The following is a 23,298-nucleotide window of genomic DNA, read 5'->3' as shown; positions in this document are numbered from 1 at the left end:
TGACATTTGGCTTTGGTATCCGGTGAACCCAAATCACCTCATGATTTTACCCTGGTTGAGATAAGAGATTTGCCCTGCCCCACCCCAAGCCCTGATTCTGCCTGCTGTCCAGCTTCCTTGCCTCACTGCCCACCCTGTCCTCCTGGCTCATAGTGCCCACTTCCTCCTTCTAAACCACCACGGCTTATTCCCCCCCACCCTGCCCCCAGGCAGCTGCTGAAAGCTGGGATTGAGATCAACAGGCAGACAAAGACGGGCACGGCCCTGCATGAGGCAGCACTCTACGGCAAGACGGAGGTGGTGCGCCTGCTGCTGGAGGTGAGCTGACAGGCCCTCACGGGGAGGAAGGGGAGCGGTACCTCAGCTACCAAATCTGCAGTCCCTAGGAGAGATGAGAGCGATCCACTACAAGAGACAGCAGCTGGTGACAGAGGGAGAGAGACGGTGGCTCAGCTCTGGAGGGCGATGGGGGAGGAGAGGGCTTGGTTCTGAGGGGCAGGGGAAGATGCAGCCTGTGGCCTGACTGCAGTGGCTGGTGTGGGACAAGGGACAGAACCTCCCTCCATCAGTGCAGCTTCTGGGACTCGTTCCTGTCCTGGTCCTGCTCCCACTTCCTCTTATTCCCCCCAAACTGCCAGTGATAGCTGGTGAGAGAAGATGGGGGCTCTTCTCCCCCAGGCCTCTGAATGCTGGGCCCCCTGCTCCCCCAGAAGGGGTCTGGGTCTGGGTCTGCTGCACAGGAGGTGCTGACCTGCCTGTAGGCTGCCTGCGCAGCAGCAGTTCTAGTGTGAGGCATGGCGTCCCCTGAGTGGCTGCCCAATGGCCCCCGCACTGATGGGGTCTCTGCTGGCTCCCCCACGGGCAGGGTGGCGTAGATGTGAACATCCGAAACACCTACAACCAGACGGCCCTGGACATCGTGAACCAGTTCACCACCTCGCACGCCAGCAAGGACATCAAGCAACTGCTGAGAGGTGAGCTGGGTCTAAGCGTAATGCCAGGTTCTGTTCCACATGCTCTGTAATCCCATGGGCAGAACCAGGAGCCCTGCTGCGGGGAGCTGATTGCCCGGCTCTCACCTGGCAGGGAGAAAACCTTTCTATGGGGGCGTGCGTGGCAACATCCCAACCCTCCTCCAAACAGGCCCTCAGCTAACCTGACTTTGAGTGTTCATGTGAGGGGCTTCAATACTTATATACGCATGCACTGGGGTTCCGTCTTTGGTGGGGACAGCAGGGGACTGAGTCCCTGGCTGTGCTATTAATGTTCATTCTCTCTCTCTCTCTTTCTCTCTTTTCCTGTCCCCTGCCCTGTCCCCACGCGTCTCCCATGCTCTTTCTTCCCTCTTTCCCTTCTCTTCAGAGGCATCAGGAATTCTGAAAGTCCGAGCTTTAAAAGATTTCTGGAATCTCCATGACCCAACTGCTCTCAACATCCGGGCAGGAGATATCATCACGGTGAGCAATCACCTGCAGCTGCACAGAGACCATGGCTAATAATAAAGCTCCCCCACAGCCAAGGACCCTGTATGTTCCCTACAGCACCTCCTGCTGGGCACAGCCAGGAGTTCCCCCACAGCCAGGGACCCTGCACGTTCTCTACAGCACCTCCTGCTGGGTGTGGCTGGGAGTTGCCCATAGCCAGGGTTCCTGTATTATGCCATGCTCTGGCTCCTGCTGGTGCTGGGACACCTGTAAGGAGTCTCTCACTCTCATGCCTGGTGCCTCACACAGGTCCTGGAGCAGCACTCTGACGGGCGCTGGAAGGGGCACATCCACGACACTCAGAAAGGCACTGATCGAGTCGGCTACTTCCCTCCCTCCATCGTCGAGGTCATCAGCAAGCGGACAGGTCAGTAACACACACACCGTCCTGGAGTGCATGGGGGGGAGGGTAGGCATATCTCTGACCTGGACTTCTCCCACCCTCACTACCACCCACCCCCTCCCTGGACCCAGCTCCCACTCCAGCAGCCAGTGGGAAGTGGCAGGGGTGTGGCTCTGTCTGACAGCGCCCCCTCTGGCTTGGAGGACTGGTAGCGCAGCAGGTATGGACAATGGCTTCAGATGGGCTCAAGTGAGCTGAATCCTAGTCCCTAGGTGGGAGCAGATGCCCCTTTGTTTATAGGGGGAATAAGTCTGGTGTCAGCGCAGTCCCTGTGGAGGCTGGGTCTATGTCCCTGCAGCAGCCCACAACTCATCCTAGCACTGGAGCAGCAGAGCTGGCTGCAGGTCAGGAGGGTGGAGCTGAGGGGGGTCCCTAGGCGTCAGGTCTGAGCAGAGGTGCGGCTGTGTGGGGAGCTCAGGACTACGAGCATTAGGCCAAGCTGGGGTGCATTGGCAAGGAGGAGTTAGCAGAGCCAGGTGTCCTGGGGCCCAGGCCTGCCCTAAGCATTAACATCTGTTCCTAGTGCGTTGAGACAGGAATGATGGAGTCAGGCCCCGTTCTCAGGGCCAGGGAAACTCTGGTACAGTCCTGGCTCTGCCCCAGGTTTGCCAGCTGCACACTCACCCACATGATACCTTCCTCTGCACAGCCCCACCCCCCACAGGCACAGTGCTGGGGTATTTCTGGACCCTGCTGTGACTGATGCTGCCCACTCCCCTTCCACACACTCTGCTCTTACACGAGTGTTTTGTCTTTAAATGCAGGCATGACTCTTCCCCGCTTGGTACCTGCACACCAGCGCCAGGGCATTGCTGCCCCTCCCGGCGGGCTGCAGCCACTCCCAGGTGATGCTCCTCAGCAGGCACCCCTCAGCCTCCCTACTGCCTACGGCCACCTCACCTTAACCAGGACAGCCCCGGAGCCTGAGAACTCAGGTCAGGGTCACTGCTGGGGAGGGCTGGACAGGGGCTCGTGTCTAGGAGCCCTTCCCCTCAACACCCCTCCCAAGAGATGGAGAAAATCCCCTTCTGGCTCCAAGCGGGAAATTAAAGCAAAGCAGCAGCCTCAGGGAAACCACAGCTCAGGGGACTGTAGAGGTCATTGACCCATAGATACCCCCACATCCAGCCACACACCTGCCATGGCTGCCCCCCACCAGACCTCTTCCCACTACCCACCCTTCCAGCCTTTTTTCTAGAAACGGGATTGTCCTGTGTGCGCTAAGGAACGGTGAACAGCTGAGTGATTCTCTGTGCCACAGGGAGGGTTGAGGGTCTTGTGGAGGTTGGGCCCTATGCCAATGGCAGGCAGCAGAGTCTGGACAGTGCGCCTCATGCCAAAGCATGTGGGTCTCTGCACTGGGAACACCATGCCCTGTGCAGATGCCAGTTCCCTTCCTCTGGTCCCACAGCATCCTCTCTGCAGGGAATGGGAGGGCTGCGGCTTAGTCCATGCCCTGTCCCGGCGCTGAAGGGCTACAGGGATTGGGAGGTGCCAGCCCCAGGACGTCAGGCATCTTCTCCAGCATTCAGTTACATGGGCTCCGATGCCTCTTCTCTCTCCATAATAGCAGGAGACAGGAACAGCGTGGGCAGTGAGGGCAGCATTGGCAGCATTCGCAGTGCCGGCAGCGGGCAGAGCACTGAGGGCAACAACGGGCAGAGCACCAGTATCCTCATCGAGAACGCCACGGTAGGAGGGCAGATACACAGTGCCTGCTGCTCTGTGTCCAGGGAGCAGAGCAAGTCTCACGAGAAGTTTAAGGTCCAAGGGGGCCTGGGTCCACTAGAACCCCAGGGCTACTCTCAACTCCCCCCCGGCTTTCTGAGCCTTGATTGCCTTTCTCTAGCCCCTCTAGGTTCCTTGAGCTGCCCTTTACAGTCCCATGGGTTCATACTGACCCAGGTCACAGGGCCCTCCCCGTTCTCTTTTTAACCCACCCTCTCCACCAGTGATTTGGACGTCCCAGGCCAGTTTCTCTGAGCCGACAGCTTGGTGGTTGTAGCAGCATACTGAGCGTCGGGGAACATGTCGATATTGCACATACTTGTGTTTGAACTGGCATGACCCTTGCAAGGGGCCAGTCTTGCTAAAACCACCCAGATGGAGAGGAGCCTTTGGAAATGCAGCCCTGCCACAGGGACGCACAGGGTTTGAGACTATCACTGTGCCAGGGATGCAGAGCTGAGTGAGCTCAGGGAGGATCTCCCTCAGACAGGAGTAGTAGGGCCTTCATCCTCTAGCTGTAGCCCCCAAGGAGCTTCCTGGGCATGGTTGACTGCATAGGTTCCCAGGGCCCTGTTCTCCTGTTGCAGGATACACAGACCTCCTGTCAAGAACAAGGCCTCAGGGCAGGGCTCTTACCCCAGGCTGTGCAAGGCAGTCCCAGTGCTGTCACCCCTGTGACATCCCTTCCTCTCTGCTGCTGTGTGAGAATTGCTCAGGGGCTGACCACATACACCCAGTGCAAAGTCGCAAGTCCAGACCCACCATGTCAGACCCTTCTGATTGTCTCTTCTCTCTTATGAAGCCGCTGCCCCCTGGTGGTGAGGACCTGCAACTGCACCTCTTAGGATCAAATAGCCAGAATGGGCAGCTGAACTCCTTGACAGGTAAGGAGAGAGACTTCAGGAAGAAACAGGGGCGGTGGCTTGGAGTAAGTCAGAGCCACCCTCCATCCCCCACTGCCCTTACAGCTCCGAGCCAGTGTACCAGGCTCACCACCCCCAGCCCTTCAGGCTTCCCCAGCAGAGGGGCAGATACTCACTCTCAGGCCTTGCTTGGCCAGACGAAGCCCTTAGCATGTCCCACTACTGCAGAGCCCAGCACTGGGCACCACGGAGCGGAACACACCTTGCCCTGCTGCTGCAGGGGATGGCACTGCATTGACACTGGAGGGTGCTTGCAGCTCGTTCTAGGCAGTTTTTCCTTTTACAATAAAATTGTGGTGGAAGGGAGGGGAAGAGGGTCTGGTCTACGGTTAAGTAAAGGAGTGGGGATCAGGATATCAGGGTTCTATTCCCAGCTCTACCCTGATCTTGCTATAAGACTGTAAGTCACATTTCTTCTATCAGCTTCGGCTTCCCCCTCTATAAAATGGGGGAGAGATTTGCCTTCCTGCCTCCAAGGGTGTAAGGACGGTGCCTTGGCGCCCTCCCCCCAAGTGAGATGGCTACGGAAATGCTATTATCCCTCTCCACACTTAACACTCAGTCACTGTTTGCATTTGGTATTTTCTATCGTTAGAAAATGCAGGGGCTGAGGAGAGCTTGCTGAATGCCCCCTTGCTGCTGTTCCAAGGCCCGCTTCCTCTCCAGCAGCAGGGGAGGGGAGGGAATACTTTCCCCGCTCTGCTCCCAGCCTGCTCAGGGATGGTATCAGCTGCAAGAGACAAATTGTGTTTTGAGATCAGACAAACCAGTCTGCCGAGCTCACTCTGGGCTGTTGCCAGTTGCATGGGGGTCAGAGCTAGGTGAAGGCTCTGGGTCTCTCTCATGCTTTGGAGGAGTTAGACGCAGAGGGGGCTTTGAAGTGGGTATAAGACATCCTGCTCCAACAGCTGCAGCACATGGCTGGCAACTAGGAAACCTGGGGTCTGTGCTCTGCTGCTGGCTCACTGGGTGACCTTGTTTGTTAGCACCCCTGCCTTCCTCACTGCAGCAGGCCTGAGAGTTCTGCCCCAGCGGAGGGTTAACGAGCTGTGGCGCAAGGTGCTCTGAACTATTCACACTACAGGGCAAAATATTCAGCTCCTCCCAGGCCCACGGTCTCTCTCCCCAATGGGTCTCATCCTCTGGCCCATTCCAGTAACTACCGCCCCCTCTCTCTCTGCTCAGGAACCCTTGGGCGCCAGAACCTGACCAACTGTAACGCCAGCAACAGGATCTTCTCTCACCAATACCTCCGCCCTGAACAGCTCTTGGAGGGAAAGGTACCTGGGCCCCTGAGAAGGGCTTCAATGCTACAAATTGTGGGTGAATATTTTAGAGCAGGGGCCCAGGCCTGGCCAACCCATGGGCTCACATTTTAAGCAGCTGCTACCTTTGACTCACTGGCATGGGGGAAGCCCTGGTGAAATGGCCACCTCTCACATGAGTCCCTCCACAGGCACACGTAGCAGCAGGGGCTGAAGAACACTACAGGGCATGGGGGCAGAGAAGCAGGGGTCTGGTACAATCCAGCTCTTTCAGAATGCTCTTGCCCTATTCCTTTTATTCCAGCCAGTTTGACAGTATAGGGGTGGGAGTCATTGTCCCCGTCCCAAGGGGACGTGCTGCATTGCACAGAGCAGCCTGGAACACTTCTGCCCCTCCCCAGCCCCTGCAGCCACCGTCATGGGCTGTTCTGTGTTGGCTTTTCTCTCCAGGATGCAGAAGCCATTTACAACTGGCTGAGCGAGTTCCAGCTGGAGTTCTACACGGCCAACTTCCTCAATGCTGGTTATGACGTCCCCACCATCAGCCGCATGACCCCAGAGGTAAGGTCAGGCGGGTTCAGGGGCTACTGGTGAGAGCATGACCCCAAAGAACAGGGCAGTGCCAGGGTCCAAAGGCAGGGGCCCAGCCACTGCTGCTTGCCTTTTCCAGTGACTGGCACCACACCTTAGACTGTGGCTGTCGGAGAGTCCCTGCCATTCCCTCTCTTTAGCTGGTATTTCTAGAGCATCCTTTGCTATAGTACTAGCACTAACCCGTGCATCTCCAAGGCATTCCCTCCACACTGAAGTGGGAGCTGCTGACTCCTTGCACTACATCAGCTAACTTTTGAGCATCCCCATTAATGAAGGCAATCGCTATGTTTGTTTTAGGACCTAACAGCCATTGGGGTGACTAAGCCGGGGCACAGAAAGAAAATCTCCACTGAGATTGGGCAGCTCAGCATTGCAGAGTGGCTGCCAAATTACATTCCTGTGAGTATTTCTTGTACTTTGCACCAGCATTACGGGTGCCCTGAGGCTGTTCTCAGGCACAGATACTGGGCTCTGGGCCCTGTGAGATTGTGCGCTTTTCCTTGGGGTTGTGGCTGGTACAGGTTCCCACTGTGTGTAAATGAGGCAGCAGGCCCAGCAGACTCAAGTGCAGGTTTTAACGAGAGTCCACAGTGGGTCATGCAGCCAGCCATGCAAAAGCAGCAGGGGGTATGGAGGGAAGAGCCTTGAATGAACTGACAGTGATGGCTACATGGGCATCCTGCTGTGACATCCCTTCCCCCTGTAATAGCACAGGGATGGCCTAGCCTAGGCAGAGAGCTGCTCGCATGGAGCAATCTGGGACACTCCCAGGTGTGTTCAAGTGTCTCAAAGGGCAGCAGGGAATGCAACGCCTAGTTCTCTCACAAGGCAGGTAGGAAAGAGCCCTCCGTTGCTGGGATGCTAATGAAAATTGTCCCTGTTGCTGTTCTCTTTAGGCCGACCTGATGGAGTGGCTGAGCGCCATTGGGCTGCCCCAGTACCATAAGAAGCTGGTGAGCAATGGCTATGACTCCATCAGCATCGTAACAGACCTGACATGGGAGGACCTGCAGGAGATTGGCATCAACAAGCTGGGTGAGTTGCTGGGACTGCTCAGCAGCCATTAAGGGTGGAGAGCAGCTAAATCTATCAGTCAGGTGTAGAAGGGTGGAGCCTCTGCCCTCTATGATGCTGGCTAAAATCCAGCCCATACTGTGGTAACTGCAAGGTCTGACGACATCCTGTGTGCAAAGGTGCCAGTGCTCAGGGGTCCACAGAATTAAAACCACAATTGTCCTTCCTGTTGGGCCACGGAAACTAAACTCTCCTTTCACTCCTTTGCCATCTGCAGGCCACCAGAAGAAGATCATGCTGGCTGTCAAGAAGCTGACAGACATCCGCAAGAACCTGAACCAAGCCGACACCAAACTGGCAAGACGCAAAATCCCTGGGGCCCTGGACATAGTCACCATTGAGTCTGTTGAGAATGGAGAGTCCCAGTCTCCACACACGCCCAAGATGATAACCTTCCAGGACAGCGAGCTGAGCTATGAGCTCCAAACAGCCATGTCCAACAGCTGCCAGGAAACGCTCCCCATGAAGAACACTCAGGGGATGTCACGGAGTCAGGAGAGCATTGGAGTGCGCTCCAGAGGGTCAGGGCATTCTCAGGACAACATGTTGTCCAAGACCATCCTCTCCAGCCATTCCCAGGAGAGCCTGGGCAGCGGCAGCAGCGGGCACTCCTCCACGCAGCCCCGGCAGAAGGAGAATGCGGACGTTCTGCCAGGGAGACCTAACCAAGATAATTACGGGAAGATTACCAAGCTGACCACCCAAGAGGGACTGAATGGTTACTCCAATGGGTGTGGAGGAAGCCCTCTGAAAGAGAGGAACCTCCCCGAAGGGACAGATCAGTACCAGCGGCCTGTGGCTCAGAAAAGCAGCGTTCCACTGTTACAGCCATCCAACTCTCTACCAGCAGCAACCCCCTGCACCCCACCACAGCCGCCCAACAAGGGCACAGCACCCTACGTCTTCATGTATCCTCACATCTCCTTGAAATCCCCCGGTGTTCCTGAGCAGCCCAAGAACCCAGCACACCTGTACCCCCAGTTCTCCTCGACCCCGAGGAGCAACCTCCAGTCATCAGCTCAGAAAGCTTTCTCTTATCTCCATTCCCACTGCAGTGGCACAGAATCACCATACGTGTCTCCAAAGCCTGGTGCCACCCTGGGCTCCTGGCAGGCTGGAGAACAGCAAAATGGAGACACCTTCAAATACAAGAAGCGCTCTCACAGCCTGAACCGCTACGCTCTGTCGGATGGTGAGCATGAGAAAGAGGAGGGAGTCACTAGCACCCTGGGCTCCTACGCCACCCTCACCAGGCGCCCGGGACGGAGCCAAGTGCCACGCACCTATCTGCAGTCAGACAGCAAGGTCGTTCGCAGCCAGTCCTTCGCCATCCGGGCGAAGAGGAAAGGGCCTCCACCCCCACCACCTAAGCGCCTGAGCTCTGTCTCCAGTGCCCAGGCTATGGAGGCAGAGGGGGAGCAGGGTCTGGAATCAGAAAGGCAGCCAGCTGTTGCCCAAGATTCGGTGGATGTGGCTCCCTCAGCATGGCTGGGCACCAGCAATGCAGGCACCAGTCGAACAGTGAAGAGCATAGCTGCAATGCTTGAGGTGCCCACCGTAGGTGGGAGTCCACCAAAGCCTCTTCTGTTACAAAAGCCCCCAACTCCAGATCACGAGCTAGTTTCTAGAGCAGGCTCAGATGGTCAGCCCTGTGGAGCCAGGATCTCTGAAGGCTCCTGCAGCATGAGGCTCTCGGATAACGAGAGAGACGCCTTTGGAAACAACAGGCCCCGCCGTCGCACGTTAAGCGAACCCAGTGTCACCACGATGGAGGCCTTGCAAAGCAGCCTGGAGGATGTCCAGTCTGACACAGAGGAGGAGCGGAGACCTGGCCCAGAGGACTGTGAGATCTCGTCGTCGTCCTCTCAGAACAGCTCCAGTGAGTGCATTCCATTTGCAGAAGAAGGCAACTTAACCATCAAACAGCGACCAAAGCCTACCGGGCAACACAAGGCAGAAGCTACCAGCCGGGACTCTGAATCCAGCTCCCTGACAGCTGCTGATGTGGGGCCTCCCTGCTCCTCTGCTGCGAAGGAGCTGGGAGGAAACACAGAAAAAGAGTTGGAAGTTCTGGAATTCAACCTCACCGAATCTGACACGGTGAAGCGGAGGCCCCGGTGCAAGGAGAGGGAGCCACTCCAGACTCTGCTAAAAGTGTTCAGCTTGGCTGGCCAGAACCAGGCTCTTGCGAGTCCGCCCCCACAATATGCACAGGCCCAAGCCGTGAGCATCATGGGCCCAGCGCTACAAGTGCCGGAGCCGGAGCCCGGGGGGAACGGAGACGGTTTTGATGACGACAGAGTGGAATTCAGAATTGCTGAGATTGAGAAGAGCATCCTGTCTCTGGAGAAGGGGGTCAAAAAGCCTCCACTTTCTCTGAAATCAACCAGCCCTGGGGAGCTGCATGAGGGTGCTGTCCGCCTGAGGACCTCACCTGTAGGGCCAGGTACATGCAACATGGTGTTCGTATTCAGAGTGAACTAAAAGCTCCTCCTCGGGGGGGGCGCTGTACGGAATACGGTGGGGTGGGGCAACTGTCAGCTACATCCCTTCCGTGTGTGTGTGTGCTCCCAGAGCCAATGTACACCGCATGGGGCCAGGACTGAACTAGGTTTTATCTGTTCCCTTCCAGATGCCTCAGTCAAGCACACGTCCGTTGCTTCTACGAAGCTGGTATTTTCAGGGCCAAAAACGATTTATCAGCAAGTCCTGCAGCCCTCCCGGAATACCATCGCCCCCTGGGCAACTGCCGAGATGGCACCAGAGGTGGCAGGATCTACTGCTGTTGCCTGCCCATCGAAGCTGGAGATTGGCAACAAGGCAGTCTTGAGCAGCGGGATGCCCATTTTTATGAAGCCTTTGAGTGCTGCTCCGGATGCAGCCCTGGCTCAGCAGAGACTGGAACAGACCAACTCCTCCCTGGCAGCTGCGCTGCAGGCTGCTGAGAAAAAAATAACAGCCGAGGAGTTGGACAGGTGAGGGAACAGCCCTGGGGGGAGAGCAGGGCCGAGTGGGTAAGTTTATCCCTCAGCCACATATTCCTCAAGAGTGCCTAGAAACACTTGGGCCAGGTTCTATTTCAACTTCCTCCTCTGCTGGGCCAAGGGTCCATCAATCTCTGTCATGGCACTGTTAAAACACGGTTCCATTGTGCAGGGGGGCCCATGAATGCTAATCCCGTTCCTGAGCTGTGCACAGGGCAAGGCTTGAGCAATGGTTGGGTCCAACCAACACCTTGGTTTGGGGGAGGTACTGGGGCCCACCAGGCAGTGTTGGCTTAACGGGGCACCGAGGCCTTCACTCGTCACATGGCCTTACCCATCCTGCCTTTTCTTTCTTTCCTTCTCAGTCACTACGGGGCTACGCACTCAGCTAATAACATCCTGGAAGACATCAGCAACATGTTCGATGACCTGGCTGACCAGCTGGACGCCATGCTGGACTGAGACTTGGTCCCCTGCCACTCATCCCCAGTTGCTGTGCTAATGCCTGAGGGGGGATGGCCCTGAACTCTGCCCAGGCATCGCTACAGCTGCTCTGATCCTTCTCCCTCCTGCACTTTAGGGCTTGGAGTGTGCACCTCCCTCACCTTTCCTGGCCCACTCAGGGCATCCCCATGGACTGGAGAGCCAGCAGCCCAGTCACAGCCCCAATGTCCCTTTGTAGCTGCAGGAGACGAGAACAAGGAAGATGCAGCTACACCTTTCCACCCTCAGCAGAGTTTGAGTGAGTGCAGCAATGCTCACTCCTGGGTGTCCAGCCTCCCTCAAGAAATGAGCTCAGCTGCTGGCTGCAAAGAGCTCTGCTTCCTCAGGGGCCTTTTCCTCACTAGCCCCAGGGCGGAGTCCTGCCTCTTATTATTTAAACCCTGCCAACAGCACGTTGGGGGAGAGGACCTCCTTGGGCAGGCACAGCAGAGCCAAGCACTTAATGCGCAGCCCCGGCAGGGCCTGTCAGCTGCTGAAATAAGACGGGACTTGTTGCAGCTTGGGAGCTCTCTGGGTGAGAAGAAAGCTGCCTGCTTTCTTAGCACATCAGCGTAAGGCAGCGTGTAATCCAAGTGGATTTAAATCCCCCCAGCAGTGCCCTCAGAGCCGCCCTGGGACAGCACTGGTACAGTCTGTACCCCATAAAGGAGCAAACGGGCTCAACACTTCACAACCGCTTTGTCAGGAAATTAAGATCTACCTGACCTGCTTCCTGCACGGATTCATTCCTGGTTAAAAGAAAAGGAGGACTTGTGGCACCCTAGAGACTAACAAATTTATTTGAGCTACAGCTCACGTCATCAGCTGCATGCTCAAATACATTTGTTAGTCTCGAAGTTGCCACAAGTCCTCCTTTTCTTTTTGCGGATGCAGACTAACACGGCTGCTACTCTGATTCCTGGTTAAATGGCTCCTAGCCGAAGACTGGGATGAGCATGTTTTGGGGTAGTCAGTGCCAGCCTGGCTAAAGCATGTTGCTACAGCTGAGGGTGCCCTCTGCTGGCTCGAGATCCCTACCCACACCCTCCACAGTATTGCATATCCAGTCACTTGGGCAGGAACAGGTTGTTTTCTTGTGGCAAACACATTCTCTTCTTTCCATGTGACTACTCTAGCCCAGCTCCAAGCAGGGAGGGAGACAGACCTGGAACAAGACTCCAAAGCTGAGTTGGAAGCAAAGATTTTTTTTTTTAAATGCTAGCAGCATTTGGCAACCTGTGAAGATGCTTCTTAACCCTACTAAACACTGACCAGCTTCTAGAAGAATGGAGCTAGAAACAACCTCACTGCACTAAGTTAGTTTTAGCTCCCTAACAGCTACTGTAAATAGAAGTTGGACTCACCCACATCGACAGGGCTGAAGCAAAGGAATGGCAGCCACAATTTTTTCATTCCTAGCAGCAGTTAGATCTGGATTGCTTTAAGAACAAATTTTTCTTGAAGGAGCTGTATGGGGTCACCTGAAATGCCAAAACTAATTAATGCACCAGAGCAATAAAAGGGAAAATTTGCACATTTTGTACTAAGGGGTCATTTGTTGCAAAAATCACCAAGCAAATCTAACTTTTTAAAATTAAAGCTAAATTATGGAGGTGACTGAAGGAAGCAGCAGCCTTCCTCATCCCCCAGGGAAATTTGCACCTCAAACTATTAGACTGTTTACAGTATCAACTCTCCCTGCACTAGAAAGAGAGCAGCCCCTTGTAAAATCCACCCACCCCAGCCCATGTATTTCTCAGCGACCTACTCATTTGTGAGGTAACCATTTGTACCAGGATCCCTACTGGCCAGAGATGGAATTCATGCCAACCTGGCCTCTATGGAAAAACACAACTTGTCAGGGGGCAAGGTTGGGCTGTAGATTTGATGCTAACCCATCTTGGCCCTAGCTAGTCAGTATCTTTGTACTTTACATTGCCTGAAATACCGCCGTGTGTGAAACCGCAAGTGCTACAAAAGTGAACTTTTAAAAATAGCTGCAACCAGTGGCACTTTATAAAAAGGTTTTAAAATAAACCTTTTTAAAAGGGGTGTTCGTGTCCCAGGAGTTGACTTGGGACTAGTCCAACATTTTCAATGTTGATAAGCTGTAAATGTGTGGGTTTTTTTAAAGACAAAATGTATATATTTTAAATGTGATTATATATTTACTAACCAGATTTCAAGTGTCATTATCTAGGGACAGGGATAAGAGAGACACTGGGGTAGAGCTGCATTACTCTGAGCCACCACAGGGGCAGCAGAGTGCTGTTCTTACAGTCAATAACAGAATTACATATTTGTTTTTCTCTCAGAGGAATGCTTATTTTTCAAGTTCTAGATCTTTATTTTAAAGATATTGTATGCTGTGTAAATTATGTATGGGCATGACCGTGTCTAACCAATTCCTGTTCTGTGCAACCAGGGAGCTAGGGAAAAAATTAGTCCACGTAATCGCCAGACTGACAGATTTTAAACCATCTGGACTGTTTGCGTTAATTATGCAGTTTGTTTTCCACTAACATCAATTAAGACTTAATTCTATTAAACAGTGGGGCTTTTTTCCCCTTTGATAGTTCTGCCTAATTGACTCAGTTGTCTCTTTCATGTTAATACTATTGTCCACTTGCTCTCTCTGAGGGTGTCTCTAGGGACAAAATCTTGCCATTGACTTCAGTGGGACTAAGATTTGACCTTACATGTTACCCCTGTAGGGTGGTCAAAAGTAAGGGAATTGATGGCACAGAATAATGGTTAGAGCACTGGGCTGGAAGCCAGAACTCCTGGCTTATCATGCAACAGTGAAACAAGTCACATCCTTATCTACATTTTCAAGGCAAGAAAATACTTCCTTCCTAATCCAGTTTGAGATCAATGTCCAGCACTGTTACAATGCTGCGGTCTTGCTGAGCAACGCATAGCTGGTGGCCCAAGCCCAACCCTGCTTGGTCTCTACTAATCCATTTTTCTCCACTTTTCCCAGTACCCACTTGCCTCAGCTCCAGCCAGTCCTTCACCTTCCCCCTCTTGACTCCAACACCACTAAGACTCCTCTTCTCTAGCACCTTTCACCCAGGACCGAAGTGATTCAGACATTAACTAGGCCTCACAACACAACAGCTGCTTGGCCAAGTTCATTACTAGAGTAACTGATTACTGCAGCTGCAGTTAGTACAGTGCTCTGGGATCCAGTGGAATGAGAAGTGCTAAGCAAATAGTTATTCTGCAGAACAGATGCACACAGATATGAAGCGATTTGCCCAAGGGCAACCTGCGACCCAGTGGCAGAGCCAGGAATGGAAACCCAAAGTGCCAAGCTCCTTTGACCACACTGCCTCCCACTACACAATGAATCAGTTTCTCAGAGGGGAACCAAGCTACGTAACCCCTCCCCCACAGAGCATGGAAGCTCTCACTAGTATCCACTCAACCAACTGAAAGCAAGCTCCCTCTCCCTGATGCATAGTATCAGACAATCATTTATTGCCATTCATACATTGGGTGCTTGTGTTTTTTATACAATTTACAAGTTTTAATACAAATCAAAAAATTTTTACATACATCCAAAAAATTTTAATTTTCAATATAAAATATACACCATTTAAAAACATTTTGATGTAGGAAATTCCTTTCCAAAGCCGTGCACTCATGCCTTTCCAAAACCCTGGTTAGCTAAGAGGGGAGGAGGGGTGTGAGGTGACAAGGCCTGTACAGAGACAAAGGCGATTACCAAAAAGGCTCAACTCTAACATTTTGGCTCCATCTGAGTCAAACCAGGGAGGGAGAGTGTGGCAAGAGGGAAGTATTTTCAGAGTGATCACCACAGAAAAGGAAATCTACAAGACATGCCCCCTCTAGAAGAGAGACTGGCCAGCTCTGAGCTTTGGCAGCTGCTGCCTTTAAAATCACACTATAAAACATCTGGGGAAACAAAACAAGCTAAGATCTCAGATCCTTGAGAACAAAATTGTGCAGTTTTAAGTGTGACTCTGGCAGTGGGAGGCTTCATGTTTGTGTCTGACTCCTGTTCAAATCAGCTCAGCTTGCAAGTAAAGAGAGAGGTTTTTCCTACCTGCTAACCCTGCAAATTCACCCTGAGATCTGAAAGTCAAGCTTGGTTCTTGCTGTCTCAGGCATCACCAATTTTGCAATTTAAGTAAGTGTCCATGCCAAGGCAGAATCCAGCTCACTCTCCTGGAGCTATGTCAGCCCTGCATGTCTAAAAAGAGACAAAATAATAGAAGGCTTAGTCTAGTCTGTAAAAGGAGCAGATGTAACTGGCTACACACAGAGAGCCAGCTACTAGAGTACGAAAGGACTGGTTTTACGTTGGAACGACATAGTACAACCCCATAATGGCTGTTGATCAGAGTTCCCAGCCATCTTGAGTTGTTATCCCCAGCAGCTCTGAGCTTGGAGATGCAGACTGTAATCTTTTTTAAGTTCTCTAGTTAGCTCCCTCCAGCTACCCCCTTTGGGCCTTGTCTACACTAGGCAATCATGTCTACTAGTATGTTTTAACTAACACAATGTTAGACATGATTTTTCCTTCAACCTGGACAAGTACACTTGTGTTCAAATGTGTGAACCCCAGTATTCACCAAAATAGGCCAATACGTTTTAAAAACATGCTTTGTTCCTGTCTACACTAGGTGCCAAATCATGTTTAGCATCACACTTATCAATTCACGTGTCTAACATGATACAATTTCCCAACATAGCCAAGGCACCTGCTAGACTGTACTGGAAAGGCAGAGCCTCCTTCACTTACTGTATCTGACTAAGTTCATGCTTGCAGGGACAAATTGTTAAGGCCCAGAGCAGAATGCCACCTAACCCCACCCTCCCATTCACAAAACCATACCCCAGCTATTCCAGTATATTTACTCTGACAGAGGTGCTCACACATACCCCCATTCTTCCCCCAGTACCTATTTGGGATACTGGGGCTTGGGGATGTTGCTTAGAGTCGATCATCCTTGGTTTTGTTACTGCTCTCATTGAGACACATGGCCAACAAGGGGGAGCAACAGGGAACTGGCTTAGGGGGTCTCCACCCTCCCAGTCTGTCAGGAAATGATCAACAGCTACTACTCTGCTCCAGGCCCAAGGTGACATCTGTGTTTTGTGAAGTTACTATGGAAGCACAGATGGAGCCAGGATTTGCCTGACTTGGTCTGGTCTCCAAGCCTGGGAAGGAATAAATTTCAGCACTGGGAGTGGTCTGTTAAATAGGCCCACGAATTCCAGTCTGTAGCCAGAGCCAGCACCAGCTCTGTGTAAAGGTGCAAGGTGGCTCCTGCAACCCCAGGCTTCTCTGCATTGGGACTTTTTACCACTGCTGTAGCCTGAGTCTGTGCAAATGTGCTGTGCTGTGCACATAATGCCTTGCACCGGTGTGGCATGGGATAGACAAGCCCTCCCATGAAGCTCTCTCCAAGTTCAGAGGGATGCGGTCCACATGGGAGTTCCCTTGCAGTAGGTCAGGAGGTGGGGAAGCAGAATGGCACAGCTAACCCCTAAAGAACCAATTTTCCTACAACCAGAAGCCATGAGGAAAAGCTGCAAGGGTGGTGCTCAAAGAGGGGAATGGAAACATAGCTATGGGGAGGGGGATATTTTGAAACACTAGTACAAAAGGACATGATCAGAGGGAATTACACTTCTGGGAAGGCAGCCATTTCCCGCCCTGCTCGTCATTCACAATTCCAAGCAGCAGGGAGATCCTGTTGCTGGGCCTGCCTGTAAACACACCTGCTTCTAGGAAAGGCTGGGGGCCCCTGAAATCAGAGTCAGCTGCAGACACCGTGCCTGGGGCAGGCAGCTTAGCTTAGCTTAGCTTAGCCAGATGCATCCCCCAGCCCCCGGTCTCAGACAGGTCTGCCTAAGCAGGATGGTCACAGCGAGGGTGATCTGCATGAGTCAGTGAAAGACTAGAAATCCACCATCATGAGGGAGACAACAGTAAAGCTGCCTTGTTTACGGCTGGCATTAAGGGAGTCTCCCCTGATGCACGAGAGCTGGCCAGGCCAAGATTATCATCAAAGCTGGACCACTTTGGCGTGGTCCCCAAAGGGCACTTCCTGGCCCTCCTGAAGGCAGGTAGGGCTTGGGCTCTCATGCAGATAGTAGTTAGAAATACCCCTGGGGGAAGGGGAGCCTCCATCATGAGATTCAAATAGAGACTCTGCTTCCCCACTATTTGGGACCCCAGCAGGCCGCATTTGGACCATGCCACTTTCCAGTCATGCTGCAAGTATGCCCACCGTCCACTAGAGGGCAGGCCTGACTGCCTCCAGAGACACTAGGTGGCTTCCGCGATGCAGTGTGGGGCCCCAGGGAGCCTGAGCAGAGCCAGCTTTGGAGAAAGGCTGCTTCCAAACAGGAGCACTCACAGAACGGCAGGAGACTCAAGGCTCTGATCCAGGAGAGCGTAGGGAAGGGCGGCCAAGATGGGAGATGGGGAGGGCACATACATACAACATAAAATCCTTTAACAAAAGGGCAAAACGGCAGAAAGAGGGTTTTCAATGGGGATTTCTTATACCAGCAGCTCTGGATTTCCCCCCCATCAACCCCTCCCTCTCCCAACAGACTCAGCAGCCATGCCAGGGCCCTGATCTGCACAGACACAGCTGATCCTGGAGGAAGAGTCCACAAGGGGAAATTGCTTCATTTCAATGTCATCAGGGTACTAAAAATAAATAAATAAAAGGAACAGCAGCCTGCAGGGCAGCCAGAGCTCCCCGCTCCCCTGGAGCGCTGCAATGGGGTAAGGGGCCTCAAACCTGCTCCTGGGCACAGCTACAGCAGTGGCTTCTCTCTCTAAGGTCCTGTCGCTGTTTGGTGAGGAGCCCTGGCGGGTCCACATGCGTAAGGGAAGCCTTGCGAAGCCTCCAGAGCAACCACTCTTGCCACGCAGGTCAAGGCTGTATGGGGACAGGAGCATATGTCCCTCACCCCACGCGGCATCTCCACAGGACTCCTGCTGCCGCGGTTCAAAATGGAGAATTCATCCCCAGTTTGGTTTCAAACTGCAGCTTCTGCCTCTTTTGGTAACGGACCCGCACCCTGGAAAGGACAGAAAGGAAGAGCAGCACATTAGGGAAGAGGGGCAAGTCCTGCAGCTCACAGAGCAACCCACCCTTGAGAACAAGGACACCCAAACGTCCAGAGCCCAAGCTGCGGGCCCTCTGTAGCCAGCCGGCCCTGCACACTGCAGCAATGCACCTGGTCCCTGCAGCATGCTGCTTACGTAATGGCATGGCCATATATTCCACATTATTCTTCATCCTGTTTCTTACGCATCATCTCAGCCCAAGAACCGGCCACGAGCTGGGGCGGAACAGGTCAGCAGGCTCCCCTCCCACTGCCGTTCCTTACCGGATTTCGTGGAGTTTGACGATCTCGTTGACAATTACCACGAGGATGAGGGAGTGGAAACCCAAGAGCCATGAGACCAGGGAGATGTGAACATCATTAAAGGTTAATGGAGAGTCTAAGTTTGTCCACAGCTTCAGATCCAGAGCCGTCTGCATCACCTGACCCAGCAACCTAATTCAATGAATGGAGACAGCAAGGCTTAGACATGCCCACATGCCTCCTGGAATCAGTGATGTAGGGCTCAGGCCCAAGTATGCCTGTTCCTGCAACATTATACAAAGTACGTGCCCTTCTGCTGACAGGATCAAACTAGGACCTGCCCCAGTGCCCCGGATCCCACGCTGCTGAGCTTGTTTCCCACCGTGCTTAGCCATTTCATGGGAGCCTTTGTACAGATAGTACTGGGGTAAGTGTCCGGAGCTGTCGGGAGCCTGCTGAACTAAAGACAGGCCCTGCCCCTCCCTGCCGTATGTAATGGCAGCCCCTGCCCCTCCCTGTGCTGTTCAGCACCTGATGATACTCACACAACACCCACAGTTAGGGTCCACCATCTGTTAGTGAAGGGGCTTTTCTTCCAGAGAGGTTTGGTGCGATGGACGTGGGTGATGGATATAAACACTGAGGAGAGAGATGTACGTGATTTTAGTTGCCACCACAGATGGACGGGGAGAAGGGCTTTGCCCCAAGATCTAGGCTGAACTGAAGCGATACTGGTCTGATTCCCCAACACCCTGCCTTCCATGCAAGCATCATGAGGCGCTTCCCAAACAGCCTCACCTCAACGTGAAGCAGGCAAGAGTTACCCATGTTTTGCTGGTGGAGAAACCGAGGCACAGACCTGCCCACGGTCACTCAGTGCAGCAGTGTCAGAACCAGGCTTAGAGGCTGGTTCTCCAACTATCTGGGCTCTAACCACTGGATGACACTGCACTGCTAACATGCAGGAATCAGAGTGGGCCCCGAAAGCATGGGGATCAGCACTGAAAAGTTAAGCAAAAGAAGTGGGAGAGGCATGGGTCACAGTTAGGGGCTCCCCAGTTTAACCCCAGGCCTTCTTCAGAGGCAAGCCACAGCCTGACAGACAGATGTGGCCAGACACAGAACTTTGTGGAGTGCATGTAATGCTTTGGGGCTCAGAATTCTCCAGATTACAGCGCTTGCACCTCCTGCCCAGCAGAGGTTACCCACTTGCAACACTCCCTATTTGCATTCTTGCATTATCCTGACTGCAAGGGTTAACAGTACCAATAACTTCGCACACTTTCAGCAGAGCTCCCCAAAGAATAGCTCCACAATGCTGACTGCCTCTCTCAACACAGATGTGTGGCCCAGTGATACTACAGGTCCCAGTATGCAATGCTCTTGCCTGCATCAAGCAGCCAGAATGGTTGGCTCAAGATGCAGCACTGCATGCTGCAGTCTGTTGTGTCCAGGGGTCCTTAAAGTGGAGAATAGAGGCAATCTGTGCTATTTCATTCAGATTAGATGTAGTTCTTGGGCTCCTGGCAGGACACTAACTTAGCACTCAGTTGGGCTGCCCTTGTTCTAACAGGGAGCACAACCATCTCGTGTCAGAAGCTTGGGAGAAAGCTGAAACTGAATCACAGAAGTGTATGACTGGAAGGGACCTCAATAGGTCATCCAGTCTAGTCCCCTGCACTCAAGATAGGACTACATAGCGAGACCATTCCTGGCAGGTGTTTGTCTAACCTGTTCTTAAAAATCTCCAATGATGGAGGTTCCACAACCTCCCTAGACAATTTGTTCCAGTGCTTAACTACCCTGACAGGAAGCTTTTCCTAATCTCCAGCCTAAACCTCCCTGGCTGCAATTTAAGCCTATTGCTTCTTGTCCTGTCCTCAGAGGTTAATGAGAACATTTTTTTCTCCCTCCTCCTTGTAACAACCTTTTATGTACTTGAAAACTGTTATGTGTCCCCTCTCAGTCTTCTCTTCTCCAGACTAAACAAACCCAATTTTTTCAATCTTTCTTCATAGGTCATGTTTTCTAGACCTTTACTCATTTTTATTGCTCTCCTCTGGACTTTCTCCAGTTCGTCCACAACTTTCCTGAAATGTGGCGCCCAGAACTGGACACAATACTCCAGCTGAGGCCTTATCAGTGCTGAGTAGAGTAGAAGAATTACTTGTCAAGTCTTGCTTACAACACTCCTGCTAATACAAGCCAAGGAAGCGTATAGTCCCCATAGTACAGAGACCAAAATCCACTGGAAGCAGATACTTACCAGTGTGCAAAACAATCAGACCCGCTGTGAGCTTCTGCGCTAAGAGGAGAGCGTTGGAAAACTCTCCAAACCAGTCAGGGGCACCATCAGCATTGCTGGGAAATTAAATTGGTCACTGAGAGTCACTGCTTAGGACAAAACTCAAAGATACAGGTGTGCTTAATGATTCAAGCTGCCTCCACTCCCCACGTATAGTTACAGGGATGGGCTTCTCCTCCTGGATCCCTGGGGGAAAGAAGTAAGAGACTGCCCCTTCCCAATGTAGGGCATGGGGAGCACAGGGAGCTGGAGAGCCAGCCTCCTCCCCATGTAGGGGAGTAGGAGTTCTAGGAATCAGAGGCAGGAAACCCAGGATCACACTGCACCAGTAGGATTTAGATAGCTTCAGTGTACATCAGGCCACACAGCAGGCAAAACATGCCGTCAGGGCCCTGCCCCAGAGAGCTTACAGTCTAGGCCCCAGGGATAGTGACAAAGAACCTGGTGGGGGTTGGGGGCTATTTGGAGGATGAGGATTTGACATACACTACCTGGGAGGCTGCTCCAGCAAAGTGGGTCCATGAGAAAGAGCAGGGAAGCAGCCCAGAGAAAAACAAAGATGGCGCATAGGGAATGCAAGGAGTTGGGGGAAGTGGGAGGATGGCAGGATGGGGTGTGTGCTGTGTCTGTTCCTCACCTATACACCATGATGGAGGAGCAGGCACTGAGGTTGAGGCTGGTGGCGTTCATTCCTTTGCAGGATTCGTGCAGCGTGAACCCAAAGCAGACAAGGCAGGAGCAGATGGTCAGGCTGAATTTCAGAAGGAAGCAGAGCAGGAAGTAATGCTGAGTCTGTGAACAGGGAGCAGCAAAAGCCAGTCAGTCATTCAGGAGACTGGCCTGGAATCAGAGGCATTTACTCCATTTCAGCCTTTCCTCCCAGCTTTCTATAGTCTCCCCTGCTCTTGGGACACTACAATAGACTCATGAGCTTGAGATGCAGCAAGGATCTCTGTGCCCCAGCCTCGATGACAGCAGCAAGAGGCTGCACCATCAGGACCCAGCCAAGGCATTGGCAGCCCCAAAAAGGACTATGGCTGCCAGGACTTCCCTTCATCCTGTCGCCATCAAAGGATGGCGATGATATGAGCCAAGTCAACAGGACAGAACTTGCGAACTGGGCAGCTGGAAAGCACTTGAGCCTCCCGTGACTGCTCCCCAGTCCTGGATAACCTTGGGTGGGAAGTGCAAGCTGTTCCCATCCAACACGCTTCCTACCTTTTTAGGAATGGAGGTTAAATTTTTCCCAGTTGCCATGGACATGACGGAGCTGTGGGGGGGCTTGCCCAGAAGAGACGCACTGGGGAAACAGACAGAGGTTAGTCCCGATGGTGTCTCCAACCACACATCACGTCATCCGAAATAGCAGCCCTAGCACTTGAACTAAAGGAGAAGCAAATCTCACTGCCTCTAGCATTAGCATGGAAAACCTCAGCCAGGCCCCCAGCCACACAAAGGGCATTTACACAGCATCGTTTGGTTTGCTAAACTCAAAGTGCTCTGACAGTATATTTCGATTTTCTTAGCCCTATACCGAAGCAATCCATGAAGTGAAAGGTTCAAATGGCAATGGGCAAGCTAACCTCCAGGTGAGTGACTGGGATACATGGCCATATCAGGGGTAATCAAGCTGCAGCCCCTCTGGCTGTGCCTGATCATGAGTGCCCTCCACACACAGTGCAGCTCCAACCTTCCCAGCCACCAGGGAAGCTGTAAGGACACTGGAAGAGGTAAAATCTCCCTGCCTTCTATCAGCGAGGAGGGGAACTTGGAGGAATAAAGAACACACACACCCTCTTGCCTCCTAGCTCACAGGAGCAAGAGAAGAAAGAAGAAACATCCCTCATCCCCTTGCAGTACTCATGAGCGCAGGAGGAGAGAGGGCATATTTAAAGGGTCGTTGAAGTCAGAGATGAATAAAGCATCCCTTAGATCATCCATCCCATCGCCCCTGCCAGAGCAACATTGTCACCGAAGAATCACAGCCACACACCAGACAGCCATACCAGAATTTCCTGATCTCACACTATCGTATCAATGTGTGACCTCATGCCCCATGACACTGTGATGCTAAACCTCCCAGCATAGTGCCAGAACAGCTTTCCGGAACCTTATGGCTCCAACTCCCCGAAAGACAGCTCCTCGAGATGAGCACCACTGCTCTCTGCATGTAGCTACACTAAGGGGGAAGGCGTGCCCTTACCACATTAGCCAACACGCGTCACTAGCGCACAGGAAATCCTGGGATAGACAAGGCCATTTGCAATTTTCACGTATGATAGCACGTTGAGGTGAACATCTGGGGAAACCTGTTAAAAGGTCTCCATAACAAAGGGCAGGGCTAACGAAGTCAAGCCACAGACAAGCATTAACAATCTCTCAACATTTCTCCTTTCAGCCAAGGAGCTCACAAGCCCTTTACAGACATTAGTTAACCCTCACAATATCCTTGAGAGGCACTGGCAGATATTAGCCCCATTTTACAGATGGCAAAGCCACAGCAAAGGGAAAAGTATCCAGGGAGATGCCCTTGACTCACTCACCTTAGCAGCGGGTAACAGAAACAGGAGAGCCATAGGATGTCCGTGGTGCTCAGAATGGGCGGCAGCTGTACCAGGCAGGACAGGAACTGAACAAAGAACCATCACAGAGAAAGGCATGATCAGCAAGAGGACTGGGAGAGCAACCACACC

At 52.8% G+C, this 23,298-nt stretch overlaps 2 protein-coding genes across 3 annotated transcripts in view; one reads left to right on the top strand and one right to left on the bottom strand.

Annotated features, from left to right (window-relative positions):
- The window catches only part of CASKIN2 (CASK interacting protein 2), a 66,318-nt gene extending 55,401 nt beyond the window's left edge, over positions 1-10,917 (top strand). The window contains exons 7-20 of the mRNA XM_077833721.1: positions 210-318; positions 866-974; positions 1,363-1,457; positions 1,734-1,851; positions 2,652-2,822; positions 3,458-3,579; positions 4,418-4,499; positions 5,724-5,818; positions 6,254-6,364; positions 6,695-6,796; positions 7,294-7,432; positions 7,689-9,917; positions 10,104-10,446; positions 10,821-10,917. Coding sequence (XP_077689847.1) covers positions 210-318; positions 866-974; positions 1,363-1,457; positions 1,734-1,851; positions 2,652-2,822; positions 3,458-3,579; positions 4,418-4,499; positions 5,724-5,818; positions 6,254-6,364; positions 6,695-6,796; positions 7,294-7,432; positions 7,689-9,917; positions 10,104-10,446; positions 10,821-10,917 — 3,922 coding nt within the window. The remainder of the gene's footprint in view (positions 1-209; positions 319-865; positions 975-1,362; positions 1,458-1,733; positions 1,852-2,651; positions 2,823-3,457; positions 3,580-4,417; positions 4,500-5,723; positions 5,819-6,253; positions 6,365-6,694; positions 6,797-7,293; positions 7,433-7,688; positions 9,918-10,103; positions 10,447-10,820) is intronic.
- A 3,482-nt stretch (positions 10,918-14,399) lies between these two features.
- TMEM94 (transmembrane protein 94) overlaps positions 14,400-23,298 on the bottom strand; it is a 95,512-nt gene continuing 86,613 nt past the window's right edge. For both annotated transcript variants that reach the window (XM_077833050.1, XM_077833051.1), the window contains 7 exons: positions 23,149-23,234; positions 21,824-21,905; positions 21,243-21,397; positions 20,567-20,661; positions 18,846-18,939; positions 18,322-18,492; positions 14,400-18,009 (listed from right to left, as the gene is read on the bottom strand). In XM_077833050.1, coding sequence (XP_077689176.1) covers positions 17,937-18,009; positions 18,322-18,492; positions 18,846-18,939; positions 20,567-20,661; positions 21,243-21,397; positions 21,824-21,905; positions 23,149-23,234 — 756 coding nt within the window. In that variant the 3' untranslated portion in view covers positions 14,400-17,936. The remainder of the gene's footprint in view (positions 18,010-18,321; positions 18,493-18,845; positions 18,940-20,566; positions 20,662-21,242; positions 21,398-21,823; positions 21,906-23,148; positions 23,235-23,298) is intronic.

This window comes from Eretmochelys imbricata, chromosome 14 (genome assembly GCF_965152235.1).
Source record: "Eretmochelys imbricata isolate rEreImb1 chromosome 14, rEreImb1.hap1, whole genome shotgun sequence".
NCBI classification, from domain to species: Eukaryota; Metazoa; Chordata; order Testudines; family Cheloniidae; genus Eretmochelys; species Eretmochelys imbricata.
This window is presented reverse-complemented; position numbering and strand designations above follow the sequence as displayed.